Source organism: Vombatus ursinus, unplaced genomic scaffold (assembly GCF_900497805.2).
Source record: "Vombatus ursinus unplaced genomic scaffold, bare-nosed wombat genome assembly UNPS02014789.1, whole genome shotgun sequence".
Classification (NCBI taxonomy): Eukaryota; Metazoa; Chordata; class Mammalia; order Diprotodontia; family Vombatidae; genus Vombatus; species Vombatus ursinus.
The window spans coordinates 23,194,765-23,213,376 of record NW_020954567.1 but is presented as its reverse complement, the minus strand read 5'-3'; the positions used below and the strand labels follow the sequence as shown (position 1 = coordinate 23,213,376).

Below are 18,612 nucleotides of genomic sequence, written 5' to 3'. Positions count from 1 at the left end.
ATTCATGCTATTTGACACTTGCTGCAAACATGAGACTAGGTTATGTCCCATTCGACTTCTTTTTATCCTTTCTTCACATCTTCTAAGAGAAATGAAAAGAAACCACATCCTGGGATTCAAGTAACATGTCTGTTCAGGAAAAGTCGTGATTTGTTGACTTTTCTTTTCTTCCTCTCTCACTAGAAAGCTTTATAAGTAAAAAAAAGATGACCTATAATGGAATATCAGCTAGATATTGATGGTCCTCTTCAAGAATGAAGGACAAACAACAACTACAAGATATTCCATATCTCACAGAGATGTATTAGAACAAAAAAGTGAACAAATCTGGAACCATACTTTGGGTATGCTAGCTCAGTCCCAAGTCTCAGATCATTACATACTAATCCAAGTAAACATAAAAGAATATGACTTCTATATAATCTAAAATAAACATTAGAAGTAGTTTGGCATAGCAAATAGAGAATGTTGGACTTGGAGTCAGGAAAATCTGAGTTCACATCCTTCCTCTGACTCTTAATAGCAGTATAGCCATGGACAAATCACTTAACTTCTCTGACCCTCAGTTTCCTCAACTACAAAATGGGAATTCCGTTTGTCATACCTACCTCACAAGGTTATTGTTAGGCTCAAATGAGATAATGTACATAAAGTGCTTTGTAAACTTTAGAGTGCTCTATAATGTTTATTGTAAAATGAGATTTCCAAATTCGCTTTCACCCCAGACAAAGTACAATGGTCAAAAGTATCATTCATCAGTGTCTGGTCTATGTCATCATATTCTTTCTCCCAATTACTCAGCCCAAGGGCATATTCATAATTAATATCATAGAAAACCCATTCCCCAAAATGCATGACACCCTGCAGACACCAGAGATTCTGCTTTGATCTTGTTCCAAAACTCAAGAAATCATACATGTTAATTACTAACCTCTTTAGGAAATAGTTCCCTTGAAAAGGCCTGGAGAGGTGATTAGTTTGCCTTAGAAACAAAACTCTGTCATTCCATTACAAGAAATCTCAGACAGCAATAGTTAAATCCAGCAAAATTCCTTTCCAATTGGGAGAGAATCCACATGACAGATTCAGGAGCTAGGACCAGAGGTGTCAACCAAAAGACCCCTCTAATATTTCCTGCAGAAGTGGTTTCTAGTTCTTAAATTCTTGCATCTGTAGTTGAGAGTTTATTCATCTATAAATCAGGAACTAACAATAGGCAGCTTATTCAATACCTCTTTATTTAAAAATATGTCCATTAAAAGTGAAGGGGAAAAAACATGGTGGGAAGAGGAAAGGCAGCACCAATGGTCTTTCAAGCTTGAGGCAGAGGTACATTCAGGTAGGTACTCCACCAAACACTGTTTAGGACAGACAAGATCTTCTACTCAGCTCAGGCTAAGGAGGGAGCATCCTTTGGTATATTGAGGAAAGGAGGCCCACAAAATACCCATTGAAGTCTGGGATATTAAAAGGCAGGTTAAAGGAAAGATAACTTGATTCTCTAGATAAGGTTCATCTCTCTCAACATTCAAGCTACATATTTTATCAGTTTGAAACCACATAGTTTCCCTTCGCTGTTTCTTTAATAGCTAGCGAAATGCAGTCTGTATCATTAGACAGGAGGGTAAAGGCTACTGACCCCCCCGAGGCTGGAGACCCCCCTGAGGCAACAGGATCACCAAATAGTAGGGCCCTGAATGCCACCAGAATGTAAGCAACCTCAGGGTTTGCTGTGCCAATTTTCCCTCGTGTCCTTTTGTTACTTCTACTCATCTGGCTTAGAAATGGGTGTAAGTGCTATCTTTATGAGGAGGTGAGAGGCAAAAGTACCAAAGGGTAAAAGTTTTGCCAAGAGGTAACAGTATTTCATTGGGTTTCATTTCCTCTTCTGATACTAGAGTGAATTTGGAGGAAAGGCTAGGTAAACTTGGAGAATTCTCTTTTTTTCCACAAGGTTCAGAGAATTAGTTGAATCTAAGCATGATTATGTTTTCAAGCATGTCTCATGAATGTACTCTCGAGTTTAAGACTTTTCTGTAGAGCTAAAACTAGACATTTTGTCACCTGGGGCAAAAAGAATTAGGCGTGAGGGAACAGTGGCACAAGAGTCAGTCAGACAGCTGATTCAGGCCTGCCACAGGAAGAGAAGATCGGGCTTTCACTAGACCTAGGACCCAGGAGAAAAGCACCGTAAGATAGACCCCTGGGGATGGTGACTGGATGGGCCAAAGCAAGATCCAAGAATGCTAATCATGGTGAATTGGGGCCCCTCTCCCTGCAGATATTTTTGCCCTTAGGCAAAGCCTGATTTGCCCCCCCCCCCCCCCCCGCTCTGCTGTTTTGATTTGGCCATTTTACCATGTGCTAATCCTCCCCCCAAAACTATACTGAGGTCCTGGCTGCTCAGTCAGTCTCCTGATGTAATGCCATTCGATTCATTACCCAACACGATGAAACACATAGGATCACACACATACAGCCAGACCTCTGGCTGGGTCTAGTCACAGCACTGGGATCAGGGTCAGTTGATTTGAGCAAGTCCGGTTCAGTTGAGTCCAATGGTGCCTCTCCCACCCCCACCCTTACCAGTGCTGTGCCTTGAACTCTGGGGTCTGTGACCTGAGAAACAAGAAGGAGAAATCTCTGGGACGGCTTCACTGCTGCTCAAGAGCCTGTGTATTGTAGCAACCGGGAGGCAGGTTGTTGCGAATGTCCTCCAAGTTCTTGACATCAGCCAGGATCCCATCGATGTTTGCCTCCAGGAATCGAAGGTGGACTTGCTGTTGACGAACTCTATCCTCCAGTTCCAGCATCAAGGGCCGAAGCTGGGTGTTGATCTGGTTTCTGGCTTTGCTGAAGTTCTGTTCTAGTAAGATTAACCCTTCTTCATCCACACTGCCAGGCTGATCTATTTCAGGGAACAGGAAATGAGTCAACAAGGAAATTCTACAGCCAGACTTCTCTAAATACACACGGGGCCTTTTTTATCTTCCACTCTTTTCTTTCCATGTGAGTAGTAGCAGTTGCCCCACTGGGGACCCAATTGGCCAGTTCCAGTTGGGCAATGTAGCTCTTTCCTTCCTTCCTTCTTCCCTTCTTCCTTTCTTCCCTCCCTCCTTTGTTTCCCTCCCTCCCTGCTATCCCTCCTCTCCTTCCTTCTCTCCTCTCCATCCTCTCCTTCTGTCTACATAGGGAATCATACCCTTACTTGCAGATGCTCTGCCCAAAGGAATATAAATTTTGACCACTGAAACCTATCTTGGGGTTTATGGATAGATTTCTTTCTTATGAACCATACCTTAAATCCAAATCACTCTGGCTCTCATTGATTGGCCAATGGGTCCCAGCCCAAGCTTCACTTGGTCAATGTTTGGATTCTGGTGTTTCAGGGTGAGTGTAAACAGCAATTGTTTCTGTTTTGTCCAGAAACTCTGAGGGTCTTCCCCTCCCAGACAGATTTTATTTTATTTTTTACTAGGTAAAAGAGCTCATTCTTTGCCTCATTTAGGCATCACAAAATTGGTGTTGCCTCAGGCAAACTGAGACCTGGGAAAGACCTCAACTCAAAAAGGCTAAGGCCTCCCACTGCATCCAGGGCCATGTCCAGTCATCCTGATCTGTATCTTGCCACCGGACCCAGATGGCCCCGGAGGAAAGAGTGACACTGGTGACTTTGCACAGCCTCCCTCCCCACTTAAATCCAATTCACTTGCAAGTCATGACATCTCCTTTCTGATGTCATGGTCCTCTTCAGGAACGAAGGACAAACAACAATCCATGTTGTCCATCATGTTCTTGAGACCAATGGGACACCAAACTTTCTAAAGTCTGGAACTTCAAGATAGCCTGGCTTGGATAGCCCCTTTTGGAGACAGATTGGGCTGGGATGGGAGGTTCAGACACGCCCATCAAAACCCAGACATTGCTTAAAACTATTACCTCATAGAACCAATACCCCAAACCATCTAGGATCATATATCTAGAGCTGTAAGGCCATTCAGTCCAACCACTCCTCATGTTATAGACGAGGAAACTGAGACCCAGGAGGGTTAAATTATTTGCCCAAGGTCAAGTTTGTACAATCCGTGCCCATCCTGACTTTTCTCTTTGAGCCTCAACTCACCTTGGACGTTGTCAAGACCAACCTTCCTTTCCTCCTTCAGTCTGATCTGCTGGTTCCCAAAAACATCCTGAGCGTTAGATTATGCCTTTGTGCAATCTCTATGGGAACCCAGTAACTGGCTTCCTCCACCAGGCTGACGCCCTTGCCTCTGATGTGCTCTGTAGCTTCTCCAGCTGCCAGTACTTAGCCAACAAGTAAGGATGTCTACTTCACAACTGGCAGCTGGACCTAGCTGCTTGACCTCAAGTTTTGTTGTTATTGTGCAGTCATTTTCAGTCATGCACATTTGGGGTTTTCTTGGCAAAGATACTGGAGTGGTTTGTCATTTCCTCATTTTACAGATGAGGCAACTGAGGCAAACAGGGTTAAGTGACTTGCCCAAGGTCACAAAGCTACTAAGTGTCTAAGGCTGAGTTTGAACTCAGGTCTTTCTGACTCCAGGCTTGATATGCTATCCACTGTGTTACCTGGCTGTCTGTTGACCCCAAGCTAGCCCCTTAATTTAAAACTTGTTTTTAATCTCTAGATAAGGAGCGTTCTAGCAATATCTTTAGGTCCATAGTCTAAAAAAAGGTGGTCAAAGAGGATGAGGTCCTTGTCTCAACCCAAGCTGCCTTGGGTTCAGGATCACCTCTATCCTATAGTTCCTGAATTCTTTGCAGGGAAATTATTGCTGTCTGTCCTTAGCAGCTTGTAAGAAACTCACTCAGGTTTAGGGTTTTGCAGAGGTCAGCGCAAACTGTTTGAGTTTGGGGGATGGATCCCAGCTGGATGGGGAAGGATCCAGCCTCTGGTTCTGACTTGAAATTTAGAGAATCCAATAAAATTCTGTTCATTTGAGTTTGGGTCACAAGGAATACCAGCTTGGACAGCATCTGGCCAGACCAGACTGGTTGAAATAAGCTCCAGCAGCCTTAGGCCAATTCAAGTCACCTACTGAAAAACCTAGCAGTGCTCACTGAAATTCATCCCTGACCTGTGCTACATAAAGAGAAAACAAACCAACAAAACCCTAGTTCCTGGAATTCATGTGGGAGGGTGGGGGTGGGGGAATCTTAAAAGTACCCATGATTCTTTTATTCCAAATGATCTGTCATGGTCTGAGGGAGGCAGTGTGACATAAGGAGGGGAACGGAGTAAGGGACTGAGTGCCAGACTTGGAGTCAATTAATCAATAAGAACCCATTTATTAAGCATCTACTGTGTGTTTCCATGCTATGGAAAGGTAGTCCAGAAAATCTGGATTCAAATCCTGCCTATGACACTTAGCTATATGACCATGGACAACCTCAGTTTTCTTACCTGTAAGATCATGTGTTGCATTTATTCACTGGGTTATCGTGAACAGAGCTATAATTAAGAATTTTTTTTTTTTTTGGCGAGGCAATTAGGGTTAAGTGACTTGCCCAGAGTCACACAGCTAGTTAAGTATCAAGTGTTTGGTCTGAGGCCAGATTTGAACTCAGGTCCTCCTGACTTCAGGACTGGTGGTCTATCCACTGTGCCACCTACCTGCCCCTTCATAATTAGGAATTTTTGCTTCTGGATCAAGAACAGCAAATTGTACTCAAGGCAAATGATACCAATTAGATTACCCCTCATTGGATTGGGGGTGGGTGGGTAGGTGGGGAGAGGACACGTCCCTGTAGGAGGAAGGTGGGAGATGCAGGACACTGGCATGACGGTCCTAGGGAGGCCATCTGTACTAACATTGTAGCTTCCTATTTTAATTATGCTTATTTTCTAAATTGTTTCTACGATGCTGAAGAGCTACTGGCATCTCTCAAATTCAGCACCCTGAGACAGAATCCCATCATCTTATTCCAGTTTCAGCTCTGGTTGTGGGGCTTAAAGAGATAATATATGTAAAGCATTTTGCAAAACTCAAAGCATTATGTAAACATCAGTTGTTACTATAGTGCAAAGAGTGCTGGCCTGGCAGTCAGGGACATGAAATTCTGTTTCTCATGCAATTTTCTGTGTGACCTTGGACAAGTCTCTTTCTCCTCTCAGCCTCAGCCTCCTTATCTATAAAATGAAATAACTGAACTAGATGAACCTGAAGGTCCCTTTCAGCTCTAACATTCTTTGACTAACCTCTTTGAGCCTCCGTTTCCTTGTCTGTAAAATGGTGATAGCAACGCTATCTTAGAGAACTATTGCAAACAAAATGCTTTGTAAACCTTGATGTGCTATATTAATAGAATTGCCCTTAAAATAATACAACTTATTATTCGTGATATTTAAACTTTATTCAATAGATAAAACCAACTTCATTGGGATTTAGGTGAATTTAAAATAGGAGTTAACAATCATTCCTATTTCTACTTCTAAGGTACTAGGAATCATTTGATATGTTACCTCTTCCAAGATACAGACTTCTTAATAGCACAATTCTGGGCACATAGTAGGCACTTAATAAATATTTATTGACTTTGACCCTGACTCTACTAAATCGTTTGATATTATGGGATATTATCACAGAGCAGGCCCATGACTAATAACAAATTTGAAAATTGTACTTTTTTAGGTTCTTGATGCCATGTTATGGAAAACCACATTTATCTTTGCTTGACTGTAGTGGGAAAATGTGGGGCAGCTAGGTGGTGCAGTGGATAGAGCACTGCACTTGGAATCAGAGTACAAATCCAGCCTCATATACTTACTAGCTGTGTTACCCTGGACAAGTCACTTAACCATATTTGCCTCGGTTTCCTCATCTGTAAAATGAGCTAGAGAACGACTTGGCAAACCACTCCAGCATCTTTGCCAAGAAAACCCCAAATGAGGTCACAAAGAATCAGACGCAACTGAAAACAACTGAACAACAACAATAACAAAATTGGGAAAATACAACAGAGCACACCTCTAATTGCTCCTGGAATCTTCTGAGTCACTACATTCTAGTAAGGCCTAGTCTTGATTTAACAGAACTGGCCAAATAATAATTCAACTTCAGTTTGAGCTGAACTGAAAATTTCAGCTCAAACTACTTTCCTATTTTGGATTTGATATAACACCTTAGAGCAGACTGCTTCTTGAGTTCCACCATGCCTCCAAATTCCTCTTTATCCTCAAAAGTTCAGGACCAGAAGTAGCCCACCATCTCTCTCATGTTTCTCCTCAAACTAGTTTGAGTCCATCCTGGGCCTTCTTCCCTTTTTTTCTCTGTATGGTCTCTCTTAGTGATCTCATTTACTTCCATGGGTTCAGTTATCATCTCAAGAAGGTGACTCTCAAATCAATAAATTCAGCCTTCATCTCTCTACTAAATTTCAGTGCTATGTCACTAACTACCTATTAGACATTCCTACGTAGATGTCCCATTGACGTCTCAAAATAGAACTCATTATGTTCTCCTATAAATCCTATTCCACGTTTTCCTGGTTTGGTGGAGGCCACCACCAGTCAACCAGGGTCACCACCTTATAAGTATTGTAGAGATTTCCCTCTCCCTCAGTGCCCATATACAATCAACTGCTATCTTGTTAGTTGGATTTCCACATCACTAGAATCTATCCCCTTCTTTCCATTCTCACAGATACTCTCCTAGCTAAGACCCTCATCACCTTATGCCTGGACTATGATAATTTCTCCTAGTTGGTTTTCCTTCTTCCAGTCCCTCCCCTCTCCAATCTACCACCTTCCATGTAACGGTCAGTCATGCCCCTACCCAAAAACCTTCAGTGGCTTTCTAGCCTTATTTCATACTACTCTATTTCATGGAGTCTCCAGTCTAGCTAAACTGAACTACTATTTGCCAAATTTAACAGTCTTTCTCCTGCTTCTAACCCCCATGCTCATAAATCTCCTTCCTCCTCAGCTCTGCCTCTTAGGGATCCTTATATCCTTTTAAGATAGCATAGATGTTACCTCCTCCATAAAGTATTTTCTCATTCCTTCAGTGGTCAAATTAATTTATATGTACTTATCTGTGTAACTATTACATTCTCCCAGTAATATGCAAGCTTCTCGAGGGCACATATGGTTCTGTTTATATATTTCTGTTCTAATAGAGTATCTCACAATCAGTAGAGAATAATGTTTCTTGAATGAAGAATCCAATGTTTTCTCCAATAGACCATTCAAAGCTCATAAAATTATGGTACTAATATACTGGAAGACCACTTTACATACCTATTAGACTCAGGATGCTGTCCAAGGCATTTAGTGTATTTTGGATGGCAAATCCTGCCTTTTGCGCTCTGGAATTAGCCCCTTGAGCTTCCTGAATCACCTGAAGAACAGAAAACATTGGTGACTTATCGGATGGGCTGGCTTAACAAGCTCTCTCCCTCCCACAAGACAGCCTCTGGAAACTTACCGTTTGCATGGTGTTCCCGTCCTGATCAAACTCCAGTTCTTTCCTTCCAAGTTCTCCCTCCACATCCCGGATCCCACTGCTCAGAGTGGCCATCCCCTTCTCCAGTGCCAAGGCCGCATCTGCTGTTGTATTAGCTTCTAAATTCAATCTCCCTATCTCCTGGGAGGAGAAACAGAGCCATGGATGATAGGAGAGACATTCACAAGGCAAGAAAACAACCCCAAGACAAATTCAGAAGACAAACAGCTGCAGCTGACCCATGAAGACATGAACTAGATCTGCTGAGAAAAGGCCAGGTTTGGAAACACACCCATCCCCAGGCTTGGGGTCTGTCAAGGACTGGAAGGGTGTCAACAACATGACTGTGTTCCTGTCTCAGCTTGAACATTAATGGAACAGTAAACACGTTGGGAGAAACATGGGAAAACAGAAAAGAAGGAAAACAAATCCACATATTTCTGCATCCTGCTGCCTGACTCCTACGGTCTTTGGAATGACTTCACTGGTGCCTCTTGGGCTTTAGTGGAGAAGAGAGGCCTGCTGTATCTTGGAGGCTAAAGTGACCAGGGCCTAGGAGCTATCACCTCTGGACCAGAAGCCTGGTTCAACATCAGCCACATCAATAAGCATTTTTGAAAAGCATTGAACTACATAGGGCTTAGTACCAGGTGCTATAGAAGGAAAATTACATATACCTGGTCTTTGCTCATGACACACCTTTGGACGTTGTTTCTATAGGTAACCAAGGCATCTGTAGTTTGATAGTGATAGATCACTATCTCTTCCTAGTAGGAGACTTGGTAAGGCTAAATTGTTTAGGGGTCAAGAGTTCCAGCTTGGGTGGGTGGAGGAGATCTCTCTCTCTCTCTCTCCTTCTCTGTTTCTCTCTCATCTCTCTTTATCTCTGTTTCTCTGTCTCTGTCTCTCTTATCACCTGATCTTCATTAGATTCAATTTTTAAATATGAGCTGAAAAGATCATCTCTTCCTAGTAGGACACTAAACATAAGAGATAGGGTCACAGCTGGCACTTTGGTTGAAACTTTCCCAAGTTCTGAAATCAAGACATTGATATCACTCTCACCTCGATAAGTTATATCTGCTCAAATGCCTAGAACTGGAGTCCTACGTGTGTAATCGAATGTGAGAATCTTTTGAGTCCAGCCCTATTGGGGAAAGGGGTATGTATGGGACCACAAACGAGGTCCTTCATGTCAGAGCTGGTGATAAGCTTATATCTCACCCAAGCAAGAGGTCAGCCACTGGACACCGGCCTAGACAAGGCTGCATCTTCCTTTAGGAGCCACAGGTGCCAAAGCGGGGCAGAAAAGATTCCCTTTCCCAGCCTTCTTCACAGCCCTTGCCCTCCCCTCCCCCACCACGCCCTACACAGAGTGTTAATAACTTTTACCTGCTCAATATTATCACTGATCTCTAGCGCTTCTCCTGCCATGCTCTTTGCCCGCCTGGCATCTGCAGCGGCACTGCCCAAGGCCCTCTCTGCCTGTCCTGTTTTGTCATTGGCATCTGCAACCATCTGACTGATAAAGGGGAGTCTCCTCATAGCATCTTCTGCTTCTGTTTTCCTATCCTCGACCTGCAGGTCAAATTCTGAGATGAGAGAAGATAGTGCCATGAGTCCAAGGAATTACTAGGCTTAATGACAGAGAAAGAGTCTGAGAATCTGGGGGGGGGGGGAGTTTCCCAAAGGAAACCCAAGTCCTGAATTCCTTTTTATGTTTTTTTTTTAACTCCAGAGGTCAGCAGCACCCCAGGATGGAGCTGATATTTCAAGATAAGTCAAATTCATCACTTAGTTTCTCTAAATATTCAGCCACTTGCTAGCTACCTACCCACCTCCATTTCAAAAGAGATAACTGAGGCAAGTGATTGGCTTGGTCCAAGACCACAGAGGTAGTGAACAGACAAAAGTTTAAAATTTATAGCTCTAAACCTCAACTTACAACTTATATTCCTGAGCCTCCTTGCTAAGAAATAGAAAGGAGGCATCATGACAGAATATATACAGAGCTGGCTTCAGAATCAGGAAGACCTAAGTTCAAATCCCACCTGACACACACTGGTTGTGTATCTTTGGGCAAAATATTTAATTTCTAAGTACCCCCAAGCAGCCCTTTAAATACTGTGAGTGGGTTCTGATCTGCAACAGTAAAGGTAGTTCAATCAGTCCATGAACAAGCATTCATTAAGAGCTGACAGTGTGACTCTGTATACCTAAGAGATCACAGGTTAAAAAAAAAAAGTGGTAGAAAGAGCAGGTGGGTTTAGATAGGAAGGGAGTAATTGTCATAGAGAGTCCAAACAAAGGAGCCCCTGGGAATGTTTCTCTTCTTTTCTGTAATAAAGGAGGCTGGAGCCATGAACAGGAATTTCCTACTGCTTCCCACACTAATGAAGCATGCTAGCATCGTCACCAGGGGGCAATGGTAGCTATTTCTAGGAACAGCAACAAGCATTTTCTAGTGGGACGAATTAGACCCAAATCCGGCACGAGCAGACGAGAGGAGGACAAAGAGACAGCCCTGCCCAGTAGAGAAAGTGCCGGACTTGGAATCTGGTAGACCTGGGTTCAGACTCTGACTCTGGCACTTAAACTATCTGTGCAGCCACGAGCAGGTCACTTGACTCATGCTTCCTCATCTGTAAAATGGGGATAATATTACTTACAGTACACACCCCCAAGGGCTGTTTCAAGGCTCAAATTTGATACTGTATATAAAATATTTAGTAAACCTGTGTAGATATTAACTACTATAATTTTAATAAAATTAATAAGGACTCAGAGAATAAGCTTGGCAGAATGGTTACAAAGCTGTCCTTGAAATTAGGAAGACTGAGGTTCTGGGATCTACGTCTGATACATGCTAGCCATGTGACCATGAACAAGTCCCTTAACCTCCAGACCTGGATAGAGGAGCTGGAGTCAGGAAGATCTGAGTTCAAATCCTGCCTCAGACACTGCTATCCTGGGCAAGCCACTTAACCTCTGTTTGCTACAATTCTTCATCTGTAAAATGGGGATAATAATAGCACATACCTCCCAGGGTTGTTGTGAGGATCAAGTGAGATTACTATTTGTAAAATTCTTTACCAAGCTTCAAATGCTCCATAAATACTTTTGTTGCTATTGAGTCATTTTAGCCGTGTCCGACACTTCATGACCCCTTTTAGGGTTTTCTTGGCAAAGATAGATACTGGAGTGGTTTACCATTTCCTTCTCCAGCTCATTTGACAGATGAGGAAACTGAGGCAAACAAGGTGAAGTGACTTGTCCAGCTGTCACACAGCTAGTAAGTATCTGAGGTTGAATTTGAACTCAGGTCCTCCTGACTCCAAGGCCAGAGCAACCTAGCTGCCCAGATAAATGCTAGCTGTTGTTTAAGAGTGTACAGAACAGTTGCCAATCTGCTTTAGTAGAGGAAGTTTCTTATATCAATAAAATCATGGGTCCAGATTTAAAAAAATAAAATTAAATAAAGACTCACCCCTGAGGTTTTTTAAAATGCTCTCAACTTCATAAAAAGTAGCATTGCCCATGCTCAGGGCCTCTTCAGCTCTGCTCTTAGCAAGATTGGCGCGGGAAAGCAGCTGATCTGATTTCTGTAAATAGTCAGGTACAACCAAGATTAGAGCCCATGTAACCTACACCCCAGAAGCGCATTCCTGCTAAACAAAATTAACCCCAACACATTTCTCTTTCATGATAACAGAATGCCATAATTCACCTCACAGGAACATGAAAACAGATGAAATCTCCCACTCTTTGGGAAAAGACAAAACATTTGAGGACTCAATGACACAGAGCCAGGGACAAAGCAATCTCAGATTCAGGTTTTGAAAACCTCATCTTGCAAATTATCATTTTAACCTGTAGCCCACCTAGCGGATGGAACCCCAAACTAAATGTCAAAAGGCCCAAATTCTATTCCCAGATCTGGGCACTGACTCATTGGGTAGTTCTGGTGACTAACATTATTATGTTTGTTTCCCAGCCTAGATACAAGTAGGCTCATTTCAGGACATCTTTAGATAGCAGCCTGAATCAAAAGTGCCATTGTGCTGCTGAGGGGCCGTTTTGTCCATATTTGTTCAGGATTTGGAATCAGAGAACCTAGATTCAAATCCTGACCCTATCACTCACTACTACTTTGGGTAAGTCATTGTAGAGGCTCTCTGAGCCTCAGTTTCCTCGTCTGTAAAATGGGGATAATAAATCAGCTTTGAATGACCTATTAAACAAGGTCATCGTAAAGAAAGCCCTGGGTATACCGTACAGTGCTACACAAATGTAAACCATTCTCAGTGGAAATGACGAACCTGTCTCTCCTTCTCTCCATCCCGTAACAGCTGCCGGGTTTCCTCCTCCCAGTCTCCCAGGCGCTCTTGCAAATCCTTGTACTCAGTTACATGTCTTGTTACCAGATTTGATAGAGAATCAGCTTCCTGTCTGATTCTCTTTGTTTCCACCTGAAATCACAGAGACATCAAGAAGTCTTTCTTTCCTGCTATGGGGAAAGAAGAAGCTAGGTGGGACAGAGACATAGATGATGGGAGCGGGGGGATAGAGAGAGAGCAAAGGGCCTGAAATCAGCAAGACATGAATTCAAATCTGGCTTCAGATATTTACCAGCCATGTGACTCTGGGCAAGTCATTTAACTGCTGTCTGCCTCAGTTTCCTCAACTGTAAAATGGGGATGTTAACAGCACCTACCTCTCAAAGTTGTTTCGAGGACCAAATGAGATCATATTTTGGAAAGCACAGTACCTAGCACAGGGTAGGTGCTTAGTAAATGTTCCCTTCCTTCTCTTTCCCCTACCACAAGGGCCAGTCTGCAGGATTCTGCCTAGAAATAGGGGCATCGCAATAAAACCAGAAAAAGCCATGGAAAATAAGGACTGGCCACAAGGCAGAGAAAAGTGGGCCCCAAAGACAAGTGGGAAACTTCCCATCTTCTTGGGCTCTTCATTAGAATCTGCACCTGGAGGCAAAATCTCCAATTCTTTGTTTTTGTTTGTTTGTTTTATGTCTGTGTTTATGTCTTCCCTTTGCCTAGCTCCATGGCTGACATGGAGCGGGAGAAGGGGTAGAGAAAAGAACAGACAGATTATGCATTGGGGGAGGGGAGGTGGATCCCAGGCAAATTCTGCAGGAAGAATAGACTTTTTCTAAATCAAACAAACTTTGAAAACTATCTCCTAAGTCAGGGGTGAGGAACCTACCGCCTTCTAAGTCCTTGGGTGCGGCCTTTTGACTGCGTCCAAGTTTTACAGAACAAATCCTTTTATTAAGAGGATATATTCTTTGAAGTTTGGATTCAGTTAAAGGGCCACACTTGAGGACCTAGAGGGCCACATGTGGCCTTGAGGCCAAAGATTCCCCATCCCTGTCCTAAGTCAAATAGAAGTGAGCCCCTTTTGGTTAGGACTCAGGAAAAATTAAACCTTCACTAGTAATTAATTTGCTACAGTTCCCAATGGTCCCTGGGATCTGGGAAAAATGACCACTGTATCAGCCACTGTGAAATTATAATGACCAGTCTTGGCCCCAAAGAAGAGATATGAGAAGCCAGGTGGAATCATGTGGGTGTGGAACACTGCATGTAAAGTCAGACTCTTTCCCTGTGTGGGTTAGTATTGCTGAACTGCTTTTTTTTCCCCTTCTCTTTTTAATTCTTTGTGACGAGGGCTGGTTCTCTGTGAAAGAGCGGAAGGAAGGCTGGATTAGGAAATGGTGGTGATATTTAAAAAAAAAAAAAGGTAGCAATAATTGCCTTTCTCTATATTCCCAGCACTTAGCACACCATGCGGCACATTGTTGTTTACTGCTGTTCAGCCATTTCAGCAATGTCTGATTCTTCATGACCCCATTTGGGGTTTTCTTGCCAGAGATACTAGATTGATATGCCATTTTCTTCTCCGGGTTGGTTTTACAAATGAGGAAACTGAGGCAAACAGGGTTAAAGTGACTTGTCCAGGGTCACACAGCCAGTGTTTGCCAACTGACAGTAAAAAACTTATTTTATTTATTTAAAAAAATACTTGCTGACTGCTGACTGACAGTAAAAAATTTATTTTATGGGACAGTTAAGTGGCACAGTAGATAGATCTCTGGCTTTGGAGTCAGGAGGACCTGAGTTCAAATCCGGACCCTGAGACACATGACACCTACTAGCTGTGTGACCCTGGGCAAGTCACTTAACCTCAATTGCCTCACCAAAAAGCAAAAAACAAACAAAAAAGACTTAAAAAAATTTTTTTTAATTTATTTTATTTATTTTTTAAAAATGCTTCTCGCCTGTTGGGTGACAGTAAAAATTTATTTTATTTATTTTTTTAAATGCTTGTTGACTGTTGACTGTCAGTAAAAATTTTATTTTATTTATTTTAAAAATGCTTGTTGATTGTTGACTGACAGTAAAAATTTATTTTTAAAAAAAAGCTGCTATCTTCACAATTTGTCATTTCTTAGCAGACCAAGGTTATGTCAATTCTTCCTCAGAATTTTGTTCTCACAAGGTAGAGAGAAAAAAAGACGGAAGAAATGGAAAGTGAGAGACCCTTCTTTCAACCTGAAGTTGGGGTGAGGGGTAGGTCCACTCAGGGAATGGCTCAGTAGATTGGGGGTGGAGTGGAGTCCCCAGGAGATGAGAGAAGAGTTTCATGTTTCGGTTTGCTGCCTGTGTGTTTGCGCCTGGAGGCCCCCTCACCTGGAAAGCCTGGTTAGTGATCCCCAGGCGTTGAGGCATGGAGTTCAGGAGGCGCAAGCTCTGCTGATAAGATGTCTCTGCTTCAGTGTCAGCTTGACTGGCCTCCCTCTGCAACTGCTGGGCCAGGGATTTGGCTTCTTCAAATCTACAGAAAGAGACCATCTTGAGAATCTGCAATGGCTTAGAGCCCTAGCTTTGGAGTTAAGAAGACCTGAATTGAAATCCTGCCTCAGACACTTACCAGCTGTGTGACCGTGGGCAAGTTACATACCTTCTCTCAGCCTCAGTTTCCCTAAATGGATATAATAATAGCACCTACGTTGCAGGGTTCTTGTAAGGATCAAATGAGGCAATATTTGTAAAAGAGCTTTGCAAACTTTGAAGAGCTATATAAATGTCAGCTGTTTTTTCTATCATATATAGGAGCTTTTATTATTATCTCAACCAGAAAAGAATCAGACTCACTGGGTTCCTGTAAGAAAGTCTTCCCTGCTTCTCTACCCACCTCATTTCCAGTAATCAATGTAGTGAATTCAAACTTACTTTCCCACCAGCCCTTGCACCACAGAACTGTCCACACTGCTGCTTCCCACTCCATCAGATACAGCTTTGCGAACCATTTCCAAGGCTTGGTTAGAATAATCCCTGGTTTCCCCAGCCAGTCGTTCCATATCATTAGCTGACTTTACATGACTGAAAGGTAAGAATTTTAAATCCCATTAGAGTTCTCACAGCAAAGGTTGGGACATTTGCCTTCTTCCTTTTGATGGAAGTCGAAAGAAAGAAAACAGCAGAGCAGATTTGCTCCAGAAAGACAAATAGAAAAGTGAATGACTACCTCAGAGTAGATATAATAGAACATCCTTTAAATAATAGGATGTTCTGGACTAGAGGTGTCATATATATATCACTCCCAAGCTTAACCAGCTTAAAATGTAACAGGGAAATATTTAATGAAGTAAGTAAAAATACAATAGGACATAGATAATGTTACTGTGTGGTTTTCTAAGTCAGTAAATGCCTACAGGGATCTTTATGTGAGGTTTAATGGTCCCTGCTTCTATTTGAGTTTGATACCACTGTTCTGGAGAACCATCCCAGAATAAAGAACAGAAGATTTTTCCCTCTTGGCAGTATCGTAGGAATGTGTGAAAATATCTGATTTCAAGTATCTGATTCAGTAGATAAAACCTCAGGTCTGTATTCAATGCCCTTTTTTTATGATGGAAACTACCATCCAATATAGTTATCAAGAACTGGGGTCACCTCTACACCTCAATGAGCCATCCCAGTAGGGCTTTGTGGAGAACACCAGACGTGGATGCTGTTGTCCAGATTATGACATGGAATTAGATGGTGAACCTACAGAGCTCATATAATCTTGGACAGATATCACAAATGGACATATTGGGCCCAGAATTGAGCAGCAGGAGAAGAATGGGCTGAATTGCCTTTGGGAAATTGCAAAACGTCTTTAATGATCTCAAACTTCTCCCTGAAACAAAGGCCCAGTTTTTTAATTCCAATAGTCTACCAGTGTTATTGTATGGCTGTTAATCCTAGAATACTAAAGTCTGTAAGTAATTAGAAATGAGTATCCCTCAGAGGACTATGGAGAGGCATATGGTGGGTTCAAGTTCCCACCATAATGTAGAAGAAATAAGGAAGTACTAAGAAGATGTAGTGTCAAGGATGCCATTCAAGTGAACAAGAAGATGGGTTGGTCATGTGTCAACAGTGAGGGATAAAGCAGAGATGGCTCAGGTTCTCTTCTGGCATACTCACAATGCCAAGACAAAGTGAGGAAGGCTGTCCTCCCCTTTCCAAGTGGGTGGACCTCCTGTATGGCTAGTTTATGGGAGAACATGGATAAGAGCCTATAGAATGGGCAGGGGTGAGTTGCTTTGGAGGGAACGCTGCCATTGGAGAGATCACGGATCTATCTTATTTTTTTGAGTAGGTTCAGTGAGTTCCTGAAGCACAAAGGGGTAATGTTATACAGTTAGACACAGAGGCAGACTCTGGACCCATTCTATGTCCTGCCCGTTGAATACAGTAGGTGCTTAATAAATGCTTGTTAAATGAATGACATCCCCAGGGGCCCTTCAGGGCACGGAAATATTGAATCTGTACGCTCTCTCTAAGCCGAGTACTTTCCTACAACTCAAGGCCCTTTCCTAAACCAGCAAGGCTTCTCATGATATTTCTGCCAGGTTATTTCTTTCTCCCATTAGTCCACTCCTTAACTGGGCCTGAGTCCAAAGAGAGAAACTCTTGTCAACAAAATCATCCCAGATGTTCTTCCCTGCTCTTCCCCCAAAAAGCTGAGGAAAGCTCTGCAGAGCCCAGGCGATGGTTCACCCTGTAGAAGTCCAAACCAGCCCCATAGGATTGACTGAGCTCCATTGGAGATCAACTGAGTCACCACCTTTGGTGCAGCACACTAAGAACAAATCTTAAAGGCAGCTGGATTTACCGACCAAGGTAAAGAGGACTCCTCGAAGCTGCAGAAGCGCACACATGTGTTTTATAGCAGTCATTAGGCCCCTGCAGAGCTTGTCTGATTGCAGGCTTGGCCCCTGACCAGCCTGCCTGCTCACTACTTGTTGCTACTTGTTCCTGGGCTTGGTTTGAACTAAGCATTCGAGTCCCCTAAGGCTACCGAGAACTCTTTCCCAAAGGCTTATTCGTTCCAGTTCCAGGTGGCCCTAGGAGCCGTGCCCTCCACTTATGTAGCCAATGTCACACTTGGAGCAGCTGGGAAGGAAATGCTTCCAGTCTCTATCCATGGACACTTCCTTACAAAAAACATCTGTGCCTTGTACTACTGGATCTGGGGTCTGCAGATTTTTTTTTAAATAACATAATTTCAATAAAAATTTCGATAATAGAATTTCAATAGAATTAGCTGCCTTTGTCATCCTAAGTATTTTAATGTATGCATTTATAGGCATTATTCTGAAATGGGGACCATTGGATTCACCACACCATCAAAGGCATCTATGATCCAAAAAATGTTAAGAACTCCTATACTACTCTATATCTGGAGAGCTCCAGTTCTCTAAAAGTCAAGCAATTCAAACCCACACTGAGGAAAGAGGATGGCTGTTCAGCCCAGGGCAAGGTCACCAGAGAGTCCTTGTGGTCACATCTCCATCTTCAGTGAGTCATTATTCCCCCGGGTAGACTTGGCCTCCAGGTTAATAGCACCAAATGTGACTCACCTGTCTGCTAACTTCCAAGCTTCTTGGGCTAGTGTTTTAAAGCTGTTTGGTCCTTCATACTGGTCTGAAGGTGGGATGTTCTGGAGAGGAGAAGAATAGAGAGAAAAGTCTTATGTTCTACCACTTAACCCTGGTACCTACAGAAGTGAGGAATCTGATCCTTTAGCATCATTCCTGTTGGTGCTGCCCCATCCTCAATGGCACGAGATATCC

General features: G+C 42.8%; 1 protein-coding gene across 1 annotated transcript in view; it reads right to left on the bottom strand.

Moving 5' to 3' along the window:
- Positions 1-2,320: 2,320 nt before the first annotated feature.
- The window catches only part of LAMC2 (laminin subunit gamma 2), an 82,070-nt gene continuing 65,778 nt past the window's right edge, over positions 2,321-18,612 (bottom strand). Inside the window, exons 16-24 of the mRNA XM_027868585.1 lie at positions 18,400-18,479; positions 15,719-15,868; positions 15,176-15,320; positions 12,785-12,934; positions 11,953-12,067; positions 9,858-10,057; positions 8,448-8,606; positions 8,261-8,360; positions 2,321-2,908 (exon numbers count right to left, since the gene is read on the bottom strand). Of these exons, the coding sequence (XP_027724386.1) occupies positions 2,655-2,908; positions 8,261-8,360; positions 8,448-8,606; positions 9,858-10,057; positions 11,953-12,067; positions 12,785-12,934; positions 15,176-15,320; positions 15,719-15,868; positions 18,400-18,479 (1,353 nt within the window). The 3' untranslated portion in view covers positions 2,321-2,654. The remainder of the gene's footprint in view (positions 2,909-8,260; positions 8,361-8,447; positions 8,607-9,857; positions 10,058-11,952; positions 12,068-12,784; positions 12,935-15,175; positions 15,321-15,718; positions 15,869-18,399; positions 18,480-18,612) is intronic.